This window comes from Plectrocnemia conspersa, unplaced genomic scaffold (assembly GCF_051122295.1).
Source record: "Plectrocnemia conspersa isolate PC_06_02 unplaced genomic scaffold, ASM5112229v1 ptg000001l, whole genome shotgun sequence".
NCBI classification, from domain to species: domain Eukaryota; kingdom Metazoa; phylum Arthropoda; class Insecta; order Trichoptera; family Polycentropodidae; genus Plectrocnemia; species Plectrocnemia conspersa.
In genome coordinates, this window is record NW_028277165.1 from 7,840,832 (window position 1) to 7,857,090 (window position 16,259).

The 16,259-nt window shown below is 30.9% G+C and overlaps 4 protein-coding genes across 8 annotated transcripts in view; 1 reads left to right on the plus strand and 3 right to left on the minus strand.

The window, feature by feature from the left end:
- The window catches only part of Lpin (phosphatidate phosphatase LPIN), a 41,480-nt gene extending 37,857 nt beyond the window's left edge, over positions 1-3,623 (minus strand). For all 4 annotated transcript variants that reach the window (XR_015811677.1, XR_015811675.1, XM_088200203.1 and 1 more), the window contains exon 1: positions 3,525-3,623. The gene's annotated coding sequence lies outside the window, so the exon portion shown is untranslated. The remainder of the gene's footprint in view (positions 1-3,524) is intronic.
- Positions 3,624-6,570: 2,947 nt separating this feature from the next.
- Positions 6,571-10,453, minus strand: RagC-D (Ras-related GTP binding C/D). The gene is made up of 8 exons (XM_088200241.1): positions 10,272-10,453; positions 10,046-10,203; positions 9,759-9,987; positions 7,838-7,933; positions 7,547-7,765; positions 7,339-7,481; positions 7,124-7,272; positions 6,571-7,058 (listed from the first exon to the last, which is right to left on the minus strand). The coding sequence occupies exons 1-8, from the start codon at positions 10,272-10,274 to the stop codon at positions 6,844-6,846; spliced, it is 1,212 nt and encodes a 403-aa protein (XP_088056367.1). The 5' UTR covers positions 10,275-10,453; the 3' UTR covers positions 6,571-6,843.
- Positions 10,454-11,280: 827 nt separating this feature from the next.
- On the plus strand, positions 11,281-15,567 carry LOC148238636 (uncharacterized). Of its 2 annotated transcripts, XM_088200256.1 has the most exons (4): positions 11,281-11,386; positions 11,448-11,497; positions 11,573-11,648; positions 11,729-15,567. In XM_088200256.1, exons 1-4 carry the CDS (start codon positions 11,359-11,361, stop codon positions 12,850-12,852), a joined length of 1,278 nt encoding a protein of 425 aa, XP_088056382.1. In that variant the 5' UTR covers positions 11,281-11,358; the 3' UTR covers positions 12,853-15,567. The 2 variants fall into 2 exon arrangements, with proteins under 2 accessions (XP_088056382.1, XP_088056375.1); XM_088200249.1 differs by having other exon boundaries at positions 11,306-11,497.
- LOC148238637 (uncharacterized) lies at positions 14,495-16,247 on the minus strand. Its single transcript, XM_088200263.1, has 2 exons — positions 15,762-16,247; positions 14,495-15,656 (listed from the first exon to the last, which is right to left on the minus strand). Exons 1-2 carry the CDS (start codon positions 16,003-16,005, stop codon positions 14,731-14,733), a joined length of 1,170 nt encoding a protein of 389 aa, XP_088056389.1. The 5' UTR covers positions 16,006-16,247; the 3' UTR covers positions 14,495-14,730.
- Between the last annotated feature and the right edge of the window lie 12 nt (positions 16,248-16,259).

The window sequence follows — 16,259 nt, forward strand, 5'->3', positions numbered from 1 at the left end:
TAAAAAATCGTTTCGAATATCATTATGTATTTTCCTAAATCGGTTTACATAAATGTCACACCATAACGAATTCTTATTTAGAATCGATGGCGACAAATTCTAGGATAGTCATAGATGTGGTGTTCGTATTCTGAAGTATAATTTTTATACCTTATGGCATTTTGCAAAAGCCAACAAAGATTTTGCGTACATTGAATATTTACGACCGAAAAGTTTTCACTGATATTGTATTGGTGAGTGCCCACACAAACTTTTATAATTATCAGTAGCGTAATTTTAATAATATGACAATTTAAAAATTGCGATTATTTGGCACATTTTTCAATCGCGCGCAAATATCCGGTCCGGACGTCATTCACGGCCGCCGTCCGGACGGTATATGAAATTTGTGGCAGTGTGGCCGCTACTCGGAAGTCGGCGACCTCGGCCGACTTCAGTTGAACTTCAGTTCGGACAACTTCCAGAGTGTAGTGCAAGCATTAAAGTTGCAAATACATACTGAAATCATAATTGTTGTTCCTATATTTTTTAACCTTTAGAAGTTCAAAGGCATGTAATATGTATATCATGCCCAAAATGGTTTTACCATTGCAGTTCAAAAGCATATATGTCATTGCCCAATATATTTTATATTTTCTAAAGCCATTTTAATGTATTGTTTAAAACTCGGTTTAGATATGCTTCATTCGATTCACATTTATTGTAAGTCGTAATATTGTTACAAAAAATATTAATATGAAGGTTAGAAAACCGAGCGTTTCCACTACGACGGCGACGGCACTTGGTCAAAAAAATGAATGTCATTTAACCCTTTGACCGTGGATGACATCTATAGAAATCATCAAGAAAATCGATAGTATGCTTTGGGTGCCTAAAGGTATCATGAACCTTTGAGCACTGTAATGCTTTTTTTGTATTATATAATTTAAGGTTGAAAAACAATTTAATTTTTTTAAATAATTTTCAAACAACTTATGGTATAAATAGGTGCTCCTTCACATTTTAACAAATTTTGAAATAGCACGTAAAAATATCAGCCGCGGTGAAAGGGTTAATGAAAAATACTAATATGAATCTTCATGAAGTCGACCTTTGCCTCCCTGGAAAAATTTGAAACGACGTCCCTGCATATGGCACTTTAAACACGCACGATTATTGACAGCTGTCTGATTTACAGTGCTACCCACATATGAAACCCTGCCAATTCTACACGATATTACTTGCTGATAATTAATTTTTACAAAAATTATATTTAACTAATACAACTAGGTCTAAAACGAGCAATAAAAAAATACGGAAGGGAGAAGTTGTAATATATAAATAAACGAACAATAATATTATAGTATTTGCATGGAATGATAAAAAAATCATTACGATGTGGACTAGGCGTGGCTTATCAAATAGGTACTATTCCAGTGTAGTAAATTTCTATAGTATGTAAGTAAAATACTGGCGAAAGAAAAACAAAGGAGGTGTTTAAAAGCGTAATTCAAAATCATATCTTCATATGGAAGATTGCTTCGAAAAATATCATATGATGGACAAATATAACCAAACATCAAGTATATAAATATATAAGTAATTTCAATGTACATACATACACATAGCTATATATAGTGTTTCATATATCAAAGTAATAAAAAAACAACAAAATATTCATGCGATTAAAATTATGTTGAAAACTATTGACTACTACTACTGTGTGAATTACAATAGTGAACAATTAACGAAATACTATTTACAAGGATAGAGCGAAATATTCGTCCTTTTGTCATTGCATTCTTGGGTGATTTTTTCTCAGATAGTGGTTCCAACATCTGGAACGGGCGCAGAGTATACCCTAAATAAATTATATATAAATAATAGGTAAGAAGCCTAATTTTTGTGATTAAATAAATTGGGCCGCAGTGGATGCAATAAGAAAAATGTTTTTATCCGGTAAAGGTTAAGATAAGAAAAAACGACCGTTTTTAACCTCTCCCAGCACATGGCTAAGTCTGCGTTGGATTACGAAAAATCAATACAACAAAGAACATTTTCATAAATTTTCCAATTAATTTAAATAAACTCGTATTTGGTCGATAGTCAGACAAAACATTAAATGGAGTATATAGAATGAAAATACAAAATATGCCATTAATTCATTACTAATTATTACGATTTGAAAATTGAAGACCACATTTAAAAACCAGACGTCTTTTTTTCAGAAATTTGCAATCGATAGTTTTGAGCATTTTTTATTAAATATAAAATCTAATAATAATATTCTAAAATGTACGAAACACGACGAACGACATTGATTCGTATTTGCTAAATATTTATGATTTTTGGAAAACGAATATAGTTACTTTAAAAAGTGCTTGTAAACTGATATATGTACATTAAATATTTCAATTCGACAAACATAAAAATATATATAATGCTCTTTTAATACATTTATTTTAATTTACAATTTTCTCAATAAGCTAAAACGAATAGAAGGAAATGCCAATTTAAAACCAGTCATGTAATTGTTTAGCATTCCTTGGTGAAACTTAGAAACCATTTGAGGGCGACCATTTGATAATTACAAAGGATATGTACAATCATGTTTTGGCCATGTAGGTGTATATTTTATATATAAGTGTAATTTAAAACTAACGAATAAGGGTTAAAAGAATTTTTATACTAACTATGATAATTGACGACAACTTCAAAAATTTTGGGTTTTTCATCAGATCAGATTTCATTGTTTGTTTGACCTTTTACGCTGTAATTTTCTAGAGAATCGCTGTTGTAACACCCACAATAGAATGTACATAATATATTTAATTATTGTGTCGCTAGGAATTCATTTGTTCGAATTTCAATAACTCCCCCACTACTATATTAAATCGTAAAAAAAGAGATTTCTATTTTTATTTATAAGTCGATGTTTGTCGTAAAAATTGTAAATGTCACGTTTTTCTAAAAGCAACGAATGTCAAAGTTAGTTTTTATTTTATGATATTTTTATCGTGCATTTTGCATTATTATGTTCCTAATGTGCATTGTATGTCTTAAATAGATTGTATTTGAAATTACGGAAGATACACAGCTTTTTGCTTCACTAAAAAATATGTATTTTAATACGTCTTACAACTGTCAATGGAAAACGAAGTGAAAACTAATCAATACCTAGGCTTAGAGCTTAGTTCAATGAATCAATACAGCACATGTATGAGATATACATCACACTTCTAGATCAAATCTAATTAGTTGGATCAACTTATTGCAGTGCACAATCGGCAATTTCACAACTAACCTTCGATCGGCTGTCACAAAACGGTACTTGGATTACGTCAAAAAGCATAATGTTGCAACACGACTATTGAATAAATGCGCCATAATTGAGTGTGAATAATTTAGGTTCAGTTTGGTAATCGGCGTGAGATTCGATCCACTGTCGTTCCAGACGGGAATATCGATTTGCAAATGGGCGGTTCCAGAAGAAAGCCGAATAAAGGAACGAGCGGCGCGATAGACGTTATAATGGTTTAGTTTACCTTTTTGTAGTAGATTGCGGTGTGCGGAAGTCGGTTCGATAGAAATTGGCAAATTTGCGCAAAGACGAACAACCGCCACTGACAGCTCGAACGCACTGCAGCTAGCTTCACGTCGTTCGATGCGCAAGTGAAATCTGACAGCTGTGCGCATGACGTCATCGCGCGTAACTTTAAATTTGCACGTCAAGTAATTTCATTCATCTTCTCCAATTTTTTAAAAATGATCGAATGTCACAAGTAGCCCTTAACCGATTGACTGATGACCATGAATAACGCGCCGAATAAAACATAAACATGCAGGACACACAAGTATAATATTAAATGTGACAATAATTGGAGGTTTTTTATAAAATAAGGTGACCAGACGTCCTCCTTGAAAAATAAGCAAAATCTTCCAAAAAGATTTTCTTTTTAAGCTCTCGTAGCAATTTATCCTCCTCAAAATATTTCGGAAATGGCTTTTGAACAAAATTTACGAAATAACTTCCTTCTTGGACAATAATATCGAGATAGTTTTTTTTTATTTTTAGTGTCCTCCTTTGATATTTTCAAAATCAGCTCACCTTATACAAAATAAATTTTGCTCATTTCAATGTGTTTCGTCTGAATCACATCCGGCTATAAGTGTAAATATTTAGGCCCATTTCACACAACATAAATAAAATAATAGCTGGTTGTCAATTCCTACCATAAGTGGTATTATTTTAGTGATTTTTCTTGCATGTTGGTACATATTCACATAACGAAAATAAATTAGAAATAAGTCCCCCGATTTTAATATTTTTTCTTTCTCGCTCCATTTTCGATGCTTGTGTGTCAATGGCCAGCAATGAGAGATTGTTTAGTCTTATTGTCCTATTGTGTTTATTTTTTAGTCTTTTATAAGTTTAACTAGCTAAAGGATTTTTCAGCACTCGCCACAGTTATTGGAAGAGTAAAAAAATAATATAAGCACGACATAAACTTTTGGAAATTCACTTTCTAAAGAACCGTATTTCGTGATGAGTAATTCAGAAAATTGCCTAATGGACATATTTTTAGTTAGGTCTTTTTTCAATGTGAAGTTAGGTGAATGAACTGGGCATCAAATTTCTCTGAGAAACTGCTCTATTTTTATGATATTGCGAGATTCAAGAAAACTGAAATAGTTTTATAGTAACTGCATTCATTGAAAGCGACTTTTAAGATGAATGGTTACCTTGACAATAATATTATAAAATACATTAACATTAACTCTGAATAATTGTTCACTTTTTTTAATCAGTGGTCAGACCCTAATTTATCAGCACGGTTTTTAATGATATTTTGACTTTCAAAATAAATATTTAAGCCACACTTACTGGCCTTTTCATTCGCTTCTGATTTTATTTCTTCATATGAATTTCTTAATTTATTAATATTCTCATATATACGATTTAATACCAAAGTAGCTTCGTCTAAAATAAGATCTTGTCTCTGCAAAGTTTTTAAACCATAATTTATTTCACTAATCATGTTAAATAAAAGTGCACATATTTTTTATTCAGATTGCTTCTTCTCTTTCTTATATTTTAGTCGTATGTAAATTTATTTCCGTCAACATAAGTAAATATAAGTAAAACGAAGTTTCACTGCCAATATTGATTGCACTCTACTTAATCAACGAGTATGTATCAGTTATTTTAAGGAAGCTTCTGACTCAATGAAAAATTTAGAAAGAAGATTTTTTTACATTTTTATGCTATTGCCAAAAAAATATAATATTCTGAATAGTAACAGAGTATGACGATACTTCATGGCAGTTGATACCTAAATTTAAATAATGACTAGCGCAATGCACTTATTCCGCATTTGATTAAATACTTTTAATCCTCGTTTTCACAACATTATAAATACCACTCATAACATTTGCTCCATCATAACATTGACCGTAATATTTTTCAATAGGGATACCCACGTTTTTCAATAACTCCATTACTTTATTGATTGTTCTCGATTTCTTTGTCAACATTTTGATATACATGTATTCCGGATTTTTCATAAGTTGCAACAATTTAATGGCACTTTCTCCTTTGATGCTTTCCTCAATTATACTAACTGCTCCACTAAAACTTATTAGTATTTTCCCCTAGCATTTCATTACTCTCACGCGTAAATTCAGTTTCGGTATTTTTTGTTTTGATTATAAATTTATCAAGCTTTTGAACTTTCCTAGTATAATTATTGAATGCTCCATGCTATTTTTCGCAAAGTAAATTTTTTTCAAGAATTAAACACTCAAACTACGCAATTTAAAAATAGTCCAACTTTAATAGTCAACCCCCCTACAGCGTAGAGATTGGGAGTTCGTTATAGGAATACTACGTTATAGTTTCAATTCTCGTAAAAATATTTCGCATGATCGATTTATAATATTTATAACTATTATCACCAATCATGTAAATATTATATAAGTATGTATATGTTGATGGTATTATTGTAGCTCGATTTAGAAAATTTATTTATGTTGATATTTTTTTATATTAAGTAGGTATATAGAAATTTGGGTCCCCTGGCAAGAAGGGTCCTCATGTTTTGCATGACTGCTATGAGGTAGATCAAGTGCAGGTTTTGCAGGGAACAGCAGGAGTTCCAAAGTTACGAATTCTTATGTTTTTTTTATAAAACATTTAAAGAATAAAGAAAACGTATTAGTATTAATAGCAATTGGAAAAAAATGCATTAGTTAATTATTTCATAATAGTATGATAGAGTTGCGAATAATATCATTATCGAATATAATTAGCAATATTTCTTACCAATGACACAGAAACATAATTTTTTATAATGAATCATTTCATCATTCCATGACTCATCATTTGTGATAAATTTGTTTTGTAAACGACGTTATATGATTACAATAAAAACAATATTTGATATAAAATAATTTGCAATTAAAATATTAGATTAGCTTGAAAAAATAAAAACAAATTATAAATAATAATTTATATACTTTATTAATGTTTTAGAAATATACGCATATTATCCAAAACTTCCTTTATCAATAACCATAATAAAAATAACAAAAAATATGCGAGTATATTATATTTGTAATATAATTTGGAGGTTAAAAATGATACACATAAATTAATAAAAAAAACATGCATATAAAAACAATGGCCACTATTAACAAAATTATATTTTATGTATGAAAAAATAATATAACATATGAAAAATATTTATTGCCTTTATTTTGTTTTAATAAATGGTAAATATATTTATGAGTGTATAATTTCATTAATACACATATATACATACACAAAACGACGATAAATTATAATTTTGCTAGGTCAGATTCGTATCAATCTCGTGAGTTAATCGATGACTTTATTCTACTAGATATGTTTTCGTTTGACGTTGTACTTCCGTTCATGATCATTGGAGGGTAAGACGAACTCGGCATCATGTTGGATTGGTCAGATTCATTGGCTTCGTGTTCGGCTTGAACCTTGCCGCGTAATTCAAACACTTTTGTGATGGCCTCTCGGAAGCATATAAAGTTGTAGTCTATGACACCTGAAAAATAATATTAGTTTAGTAAAGATTAGATAAATCTGCGTTTAATAGATAAAATATATTACCTCGTTTGTGAAAGTTATCCTCACGCAGAATGCAGACAAGCGCTAAAAACTTGTTCACTTCCCGTAAATATAATATTGTGCCATTGTTGAGTTTTATTAAGCTGAAGCTCTTATCATCGAAAGCGGCAGATTCATTGTCATCGGCTAATCTATAATAATATATAAATTATAATTAATAAATAATAAGATTAAAAACATCAAAATGTCATACATACCCATATATGCATGATACATCAATGACTACGTCAATCATATCGCAACAAAGCTCGTAACTTTGCATGTCAACTGGAGAGCTATCTGTTGCTATGTAAATTTTAGAAACAACATCAAAAAGAAACGCTTTTTCGATAGCGCAGTTCTAAAACAAAAATTAAAATCAAATTAAATAAGAAATTCATGTTTAAAAAAATTTAAAAAACTTACAGATATTAGAATATTTAGTAAATTTTCAAGCGCCGGCAACTGTGGAATAAGTTTTTGTACGACTTTGGAAAAGGCCTCAAATATTGAATGGTCATATATCGACGTTAAATGAAAGCTGAGGTGTATTTTATTTCCGTCTATATCGCTCAAGTCGTCTGTAGCTCTCTGATGAATGACTCTTTGTGATTCCATTTTGTAATCGTCACTTAGGCCGTCAACCTGAAATGTTTACAAATTTATATAAAATTAAGTAAATAAATTTCTTCAACTGAGTAAAATGTCAAATCTTACTTTATGAATGAAGACTTCGAATTTAATATTTTCATTAACGTGATAAGCTTTCGTCACAGTCAGTTTTAATTTTTCTAGTGCCTCTGCAAAATCATCCTGAAAAAAATAACATGCAAAATTTAAATATTACTTTCTGGAGAAGCGTTTACAAAACCACTTTTTTAAATATAATGTGTGTGTTAGTCTAAGTTTTTTTCTGCTTGCATAAGTGTCACATACTGACTTCTTCAATTAGTTGACATTTAATTACTAAATAGATACTATTGTCTTCATTCTGAATATAATAAACTTCAAAACATTATATTTTTATACATACATATGAGTAATGTTTACGAAGTTCTAGGAATTTTGTTCTACACTTCAATGCCATGAGAGCACATTTTTTCAAATAATAAATCTACGCTGGTTTTTACAATTATAGGTTGGTTCACAAGATTTAATGTCCGTTTTTATCTATAAAATATAAATAATTGTAACAGCTTTTGTTAATATTGTGGTTTTTTTTCACTATGCTGTGTAACTTCTTTTATGTAACATGTACATGTGGTAGAAACCGGTGAAAATAAATCTTTTGCGAGTAAAACGCTATTATAAAAATTATCAGCATACATATGGTGCCACTTATCCAGATATGATTTTAGTACATTCATCAACGTGTTTATCTTCTTGCATTTCCAGTGTATAATTTAAATTACAAGTATAAACGGTTTCTGACTTGCAAGCCATTCTATTTAATATTCCATATTTGGTTAATTTCATAGGACTGAATACCCGAAAAATAAGTAGCAAACCGTGGAATCACTCCCTCATACAAGGAAAGGTTTTGCTTTGGCTTGTAAACATTATTGAATTTGCCTAAAAAGTAATCAAGAATTGGTTTCACTTTCGCCAACTTATCTGTACTATTTGAAATTGTTGCATTATTATCAAAATGCAAAAAAGTTAAAATTTGTTTAAATCTATTTGTTGACATAGTTTTTCAAAATATCGGCATCTCGATTAGGTTCATCGATCAATAATCATTTAAACATCCCTTATGAACTATAGCCATTATAAAAAGTAAACTAAACCACTTTTTCAGTTCACTTACTGTCACATCGTGCATTTTGCGATTTTTTCTATATTTTTGTATTTATAAAATGTTTGCCGATGATATAAACTTGTTTTAGAAACTATTATTTCGAACAAATCATCGCCAATAAATAAATTGTACCCCTGGAATACCTTTGAAATCTTGATTATCCCTTGTTGGTTCATATTCACTCCAGTCCACTATCACAAAAGTAAATTCATCACACGTGGTCTACGTTCACGTACACTTAAATTAGAATCACTTTTACAACGCGTCTTGAAAATTTTTCAAAAAGATTTCATCTCTTTCACCCATTTTGGGGTGATTAAAAATATTTTTTTAAATTAAAATCACTGAGAGAAGAGCAATTTTCGCGGAACGTTTCGTTTTCAGAAAAGACTAAATATACTGCATTCCTTAGATCATAAAATGCATTTTTTTTTCTGTGTGGAATTCACGAATTTGGGGTGCGTTATATACCCTAATAGATGAATTCTCAAAAGGTATGCATAATGTAAGCAGATAAGACGGGACAGGTGGTGGCGATTTTTTTTTTTTTAAATATGGATTGTATACAAAGTTTTTTCCATTATATCATCTAATTATGTGACCCACAGATTTAGAAAAACTGATTAAATGATGTACCTATGCGAAAAATCATAAGGAAGCTACATATTAAATTTTAATAAAATAGGGAATTTACTAAAAAAGATAATTGTTCAACAAATAAGCCCCGAGCGTTAAGCTGTTTATGTATCTAGAAATGTTTTAGAGAATACCACAATAGATATCGTTAGATAATATCATACTACAGTATTATCTAAACTAAACTAGTGAAAAACACGTTACCTGTGCGTCTATAACGAATATCAGAGCTCCGCATCCGCCGAAAATCATATCGGAATCGAAAGCGGCGTTAATATAATCTATTTGTCCTGGAAAATCCCATATTTGAAACTGCACGAAGCTGCTGTTGTTGATGTTATCTTTGACTATCTTGTTTGTGCACTCCAAAAATATGGTTTCGTTCGGAGACATCTTGTGAAAGACTACTTTTTGAATTGACGACTTTCCCGATCTGCCGATGAAGATAAATTGTGTTACTTGAATATTAATCGTAACGAATCTAGGCGTACCTTCGGATGCCCATGAGAAGAATTCGCGGCGTTTGCTCGGAATTCATCGTAGAAGTATCTGGATTGTTTTCCTGTTCGAATGGACCGTATCCAAAGTCTTTGGGGAACGAGCCCACGTCGAAGCCCCCGATCGGGTGGTCTTCGAAGCTCTGCAAACTCTACAATAACAAGATTAGTCTAGCGTGAGGGCAAAGATCGACGCGATGACTTATAGAATAACTTTTACCATTCTGGTGGCCGCGAGCCTCTGGATGTCAAAATCAAAATGGACAATTTAATCGTGATTGTGTCGTGAATTTGATAAGACTGCGCTGTGTCGAAGTAAGCTCGGTTGTGAAATCAATTCGAGAATATTTACGCAGCTCCACTGACAGAAAGCCAGCCGCAGGGCTGACACTCAGTGCTGCCAGAGTAGAAAATTGGTTCAATTTGAACGCCCAAAAAATAAATAGGTATATGTTTGCTCTATAAACATATTTTAAATAATCAGTTTAATTTTATCAAAGCAGAAAAGATCATAATATAAATATTAATGAACTGTTTATCATACAATAAAAATATAATCGTTTATTCATTTCTCTTGAAAAGATCGACACTCTGTATCAACTTTTATTTCTTATTCCATTTTTTTTTAATATTTTTAAATGATAACGGTTAGATTGAAACTATCAGCTGGAATAACAACTAAACAAAACAAGGTTTCCAGTTCCGAGCTCGGATAAAGAAGGAGGGTTTCCATCGTAGGGCTAACCACGCAACATGGATAAATCCATCTGGTTACGAAAAAGTCCCAAAGAAATAATAAACTCGGCCTGCTTTATAATAATCTAAGCAAACCAAATCTGGATGAACGACTAAACTTAAATTTTGGAACCTAAATTGTGAAAACAATGTTACAACCAGGAAAGATGCAAACAATACCGTAAAAATACTAAAACTCAAGATAGATATAGGATCGGCTCAGTGGCCGCCCAATGCTATTTAACGAATCTCTTTTTAAACATTTACAGTTGTATACTTCACGTTCCTTCAAAAGGTTTGGATATATAATTTTATATCAGGTAAAATATATGTAAATTCGATTTTAAATTAGCAATTATATATTTAATTCTTGAGATATGTCTAAATTGGCAAATTTATATATGTAAACTAATTATTGAATAAATAAATATTAAAATGATGTTTGATATTACCCCAATTTTAGTTATAACGTATGTTTATGATATGGACCGCTTATGTGTTGTTTAAACCAATTATTTTGACGTTTGTTAGGACGTGTTTTTATTGATTTATTATGAACTGAAATTGCTAACATGTCAATTCCAGATTATATTAATATAGGTATTAATCGAAAATAAATTATAATATATGAACATATGTAGTTATAATACACACTTTGTAGAACCAGACCATGAAAACAGAGGAGAAAATAATATCAAATTTATAATAAAGGTAAACAAACTTTCATGATCTTCATACATCAAATAAACAGAATATGTTCCTAAATAAAACCTTGTGTATTTCCAGCAAGAGAATGTAATAATCGAGTATGATAGCAATAGCGAAAGTGGTTATAATAAAATAAATGATTTATTGGATATAGGTTCGTGAATGATTTGTGTATCTAATTATGAAATATTTTTTCATTGTTTAAAATATTACAGTTTAACTGTATGATTTCAGGATTGCAGGATGTTAAAAATGAGGTGGATGATGCTGATATTTTATCTTTTAAATCTCCAATTGAATATCCAATTTCATTTACCAATAATTCGTTACGTGATTTTAAATGCGAAATGTGTGAAAATGTTTTCAAAACTGAACGCAGACTTTTGTATCATGTGAAGACTGAACATAATAATAAAATAGCATGTGAAATATGTAAAAAAATATTCTCAAGTCAATTTAATCTCTCGATGCATATGAACGGAGTGCATTATGGTGCTTATGACTTTAAATGTAGCATATGCGGAAGAGCATTTAAACTAAAAAACGCTCTTTCACAACACACGAAAGCTCATAGTATCGAATTTGTATCAACAAGTACGAGTAAATGCTCCATATGTGGAGAAATATTGATAGATAAATTTAGTCTTTCAAATCATATGCAAACGGAACATCATTTTTCTTGTAATTTTGAATGTGATAAATGTGGAAAAACATTTAAATCAAAATATCGCCTTTCATTCCATTTACATAACCACGGAGATTATTATGATCTGAAATGCAGTTTATGTGGAAAACAATTGACTACAAAATACAACTTTTCGCGACATATGAAAAATCATAATAACGAGTTTCAATGCGCTATATGTGGAAAAAGTTTTGCAAGGAAAAATAGTGTCAAAGTGCACGTGAAGACAGTACATGCTGATTCTAGCGATTTTAAATGTAGTTTATGCGGAAGAGTATTCAATCTAAAATCAAACCTTACGCGACATCTGAAAACGCATATGCAAGCTGATTCTTATTATTTTGCATGTGAGAAATGTGGAAAAACGTTTGAAACTAAATCTCTCCTTTCTCTACACATTGATACTCATAGTGAATCTCATGAGTTCGAATGTGGCAGATGTGGAATGCAGTTAACGACAAAATACTTTTTTTCACAGCATATGAAGACTCACAATAATGAAGTTAAATGTACTGAATGTGGAAAAGAATTTTCAAGGAAATCGAATCTTTTAGTTCATATGAACACTGTACATACGGATTCATGTGATTTCCAATGTGTATTGTGTGGAAAAGCGTTCAAACTAAAGCAGAATCTTACACGACATATGAAAATTCATGCTGATAAATCTTAACATGTTTGCGGAGAAGTATTATTAAAGAAATTTAATCAGCTATTAGCTAATAGAGAAATCACACAAATTTTAATATATTATTTAATATATGTGCAAATTAAAAAAAATATATTTATAGCTACATACATGAATAATAAAATTAAACATTTATAAAAAATATCCTTATTAAATAGGCCAAATGATGTAATGTTCTTTTAAATCCGTTTTCTATATGAGTTAATATTTTTTTTAAATATGTATAATATATTTTATTTTTAACATAAATCTATGACCTTAATTATAAAATTTTAACATAAAAAACTAAGGTTTAAAACGATCTAGTCATCAAATAAATGACAACGACAAATCTTCCAATCAAATAAATATTTTTTCATTGAAATAATTGTGGACAACAACAAACAAGTTAATAAGTTAATTCATTAAATTGAGGTATTCATAAGATCCTCTAGATTTATCTTGTTATCTACTCTATCATGTTCTATACATTTTGTGTACTTTCATTATTAAGTAATTTATGTGTAAAAGTAAAGCGAATTTATACTTAATACCATCGATATTTGAAATTCATATAAAGCTAGTCACAGTATGAAAAACAATGCTAATTAAATGTGATACTTTATTTTTTAAACGTAGCATTTTTACAATATATTATTTATAATCTAGTCAATATTGATACATCTACATATGTTTGTACATACATATATAAGATAATATAATAATAATAAGTTTGATTTAATAAAAATATAACAAAAATATGTTATTTTTATTTCATTATTTATATAAGGTGATTTCCCAAAAATATAATTATTAGCATATTATCACAATCTAAGCGTATTTAATATAAAGATATTTGCTAACGCCTTACGTTAAAAATTTATGTTTAATTTTTATAATGAACATTCATATAATTATTTATTTATTGTAAATATTCCGTTTTAATATTACATTACATTACACATAATGCGTTACAACACAATCTACAACTACTAAGTAGTTAGTGAGACAGCAAATTGATAGAAAGTCTGCAAATCAGTGGCATCTATTTAATTAATTATGAACTAATATTAAATGTCAATAATGTATGCACGACCTAGCTCAATTTTATTTTAATTATTTATCCGAGAGATTAGGAAAACTTATAAATATCTAATCTGTGATGATTGATTGCAATTATAATTATACAATAATCATTTATTCCGATTTCTCACACATTATATAAATTGAAAAACACTAGCATCTACACGGGATACGAACCCGATCTTTCGGTTATTAGTCACCAAATTATAACACGTCTATATTTTCTATATTTACAAAATACAGGCATTAATCTGTTGTCTCAGAAATACGAATTTAGTGCTAACTCTAAGTTCTTTAGAATATACTATTAATCCTTACAATATTAATATAAAAGTAAAATAAAATATCGCAAGAACATCTTAACCATAATAATATTAACAATACTTTAAATTATATAAATATAAGCATCAAATATAAAAGTCATATCTTACTTTAGAATTTAGATGCATTATCCAGTTGATAAATTAAACGTGTTTTTTAATTATTGTTGTAGATATATGTTACTAAATTAAAATGTATTTTTTATAGGTAGAATGTGACTTAAATATTATATTAAAAGAGGATGTTTAAGATGTATTGTAGTAATTTTATTTAATGTAATATATCATTTAGAAAACAGTATTTAAAACTTAAACTATAATATTGAGACCTAAGATTTTATTTTTCGAATGACTAGTATTAAGTCTTTGTATTTAATTCTTAATATAATTTCAATAGTCCACACTTGGAAACTTGTCTTACAGTCTTGCAAAACGGTAACACACTAACTTTCACGCTTCATTTCACTATTTATCGATTTCTCTAAGATGTTTCTGCGTTACTTTTATTTTTGCTCCCGCGGCATAATCCCTTTCCGCTCTTTCTCAAAAAGTATATATAACCAAGAGGTTTGACGACAGGCGTGAGAAAGTGTAAAAAACTGAGGATCAACGGAATGGAATTTGGATGCACGTCATAGTTCAGCGGAGGAAACACAAAACGATCCAATCCCACAGCTCCTTCTTTATTAGCCATCCACAGTCCTTGCAGAGTTGCGAGCATAAATCGAGGAGCACTGAACACCAGGAACACCACACAAAGGAAAAGCGATATCTTCATAGCGAGCCGAATCTCTTCTGTATTTTTCTTTGGCATCGTGTACAACTTGTAAACAATCATACCAGAAGTAGTCGACAATAACACGAACGGTACGAACAGCTGGAACACAGACAGCAATATCTGCATGCTGGTTAAGTGGTATCCCTCGAGGAACGTGCACATGGATGTTCCAGACCTCGAGTCTATAACCGTAGACAAAGGAAACTCTGGAACGCTCAGAGACACGGACAGCACCCAAACGAACACCAAGGGCAACAACACTGGCACTCCAACTTTACTTCCAGTCCTATTTTCGAGAGTAGCTTGTCTGTTGAGAGATAAAGTAGCGTCTCTAGATACTAAACTGCGCCTTGAAGACCTCACTTCCGTCGCGTCTTCTAGAAGCTCTTCAGAATCTTTGCTGATAGTTCTTCTTTTTTGATTCGCATACGCGAGAGAATGGAGATTCATCGCTGTCATAAAATATATGTTTGAAGTAGCAGCGAATACTTCGAAGATTAAATAGAGTCTACAAATGGCTAATCCGAAAGTCCAATTTCCGCTTTGGTGGCTCCATAGCTCCGGAACTGATACGATCGTCAGTAGTAAAAGGTCCGAGAGAGCTATTTGAAGAATCAATGTGTATATACCTGAAATATAAAAAAAATTATCGTTGATACCTCTCGGTTTTTTGTGTTGTTAGTGTTAGGACAATGCATATATTTATCGTAAAATCTAAACAACCCATAACTCACCTTTTTTGTTCTTCTTGAAGTAATACCACACACAAATCAATCCGTTCAGTATCACACCTGTGCCGTTCACTAGGGCCAGGTATATAAACAACAACCATGCTGGTGTGAGAGGGTACTGAGACCTTTTAAATATCTCCAAGCCCAATTTCAAGAGGTCACTGCGGTCATAGTAGTCGCTTCTGTTGAAGCCCAAGTTGAAGGAGACGTCGTCTGTTATTCTTTCGGATACGTTAATGGAGCTCATGTTTACGGCCCAAGACGCCTCAGAGAGTCGTCATCGCGGCGAAAGGCCAGAAGCTTGACTGAAGAATGGTTGTTGTGACTCAAGGAGTCCTCCCTCTCCCGCTTCTCAGACGTTCACCGAAAGTATTCGACAACTCTGGGTATCGTTACTCCTTTTCAACCTCGATACATTTACTGATCGGGTTTCACAAGTACAATGTCGTCGAGTTGTGTTATGCGTATGGCATTCAGTAAATAAACATACGAGTAAAAGCA

Bases quoted from the DNA above. Each gene is read 5' to 3' on its own strand.
- RagC-D (XM_088200241.1), bottom strand. The intron at 9,988-10,045 runs GTACGCCTAGAT...CTTCATCGGCAG, and splicing joins CTTCTCATGGGCATCCGAAG to ATCGGGAAAGTCGTCAATTC. The intron at 7,766-7,837 runs GTAAGATTTGAC...TAAACATTTCAG, and splicing joins TCGAAGTCTTCATTCATAAA to GTTGACGGCCTAAGTGACGA.
- LOC148238636 (XM_088200249.1), top strand. From the start codon at position 11,414: ATGAACATATGTAGTTATAATACACACTTTGTAGAACCAGACCATGAA. The intron at 11,498-11,572 runs GTAAACAAACTT...GTGTATTTCCAG, and splicing joins ATATCAAATTTATAATAAAG to CAAGAGAATGTAATAATCGA. The intron at 11,649-11,728 runs GTTCGTGAATGA...GTATGATTTCAG, and splicing joins AAATGATTTATTGGATATAG to GATTGCAGGATGTTAAAAAT.
- LOC148238637 (XM_088200263.1), bottom strand. From the start codon at position 16,005: ATGAGCTCCATTAACGTATCCGAAAGAATAACAGACGACGTCTCCTTC. The intron at 15,657-15,761 runs GTGAGTTATGGG...TTTATATTTCAG, and splicing joins CTTCAAGAAGAACAAAAAAG to GTATATACACATTGATTCTT.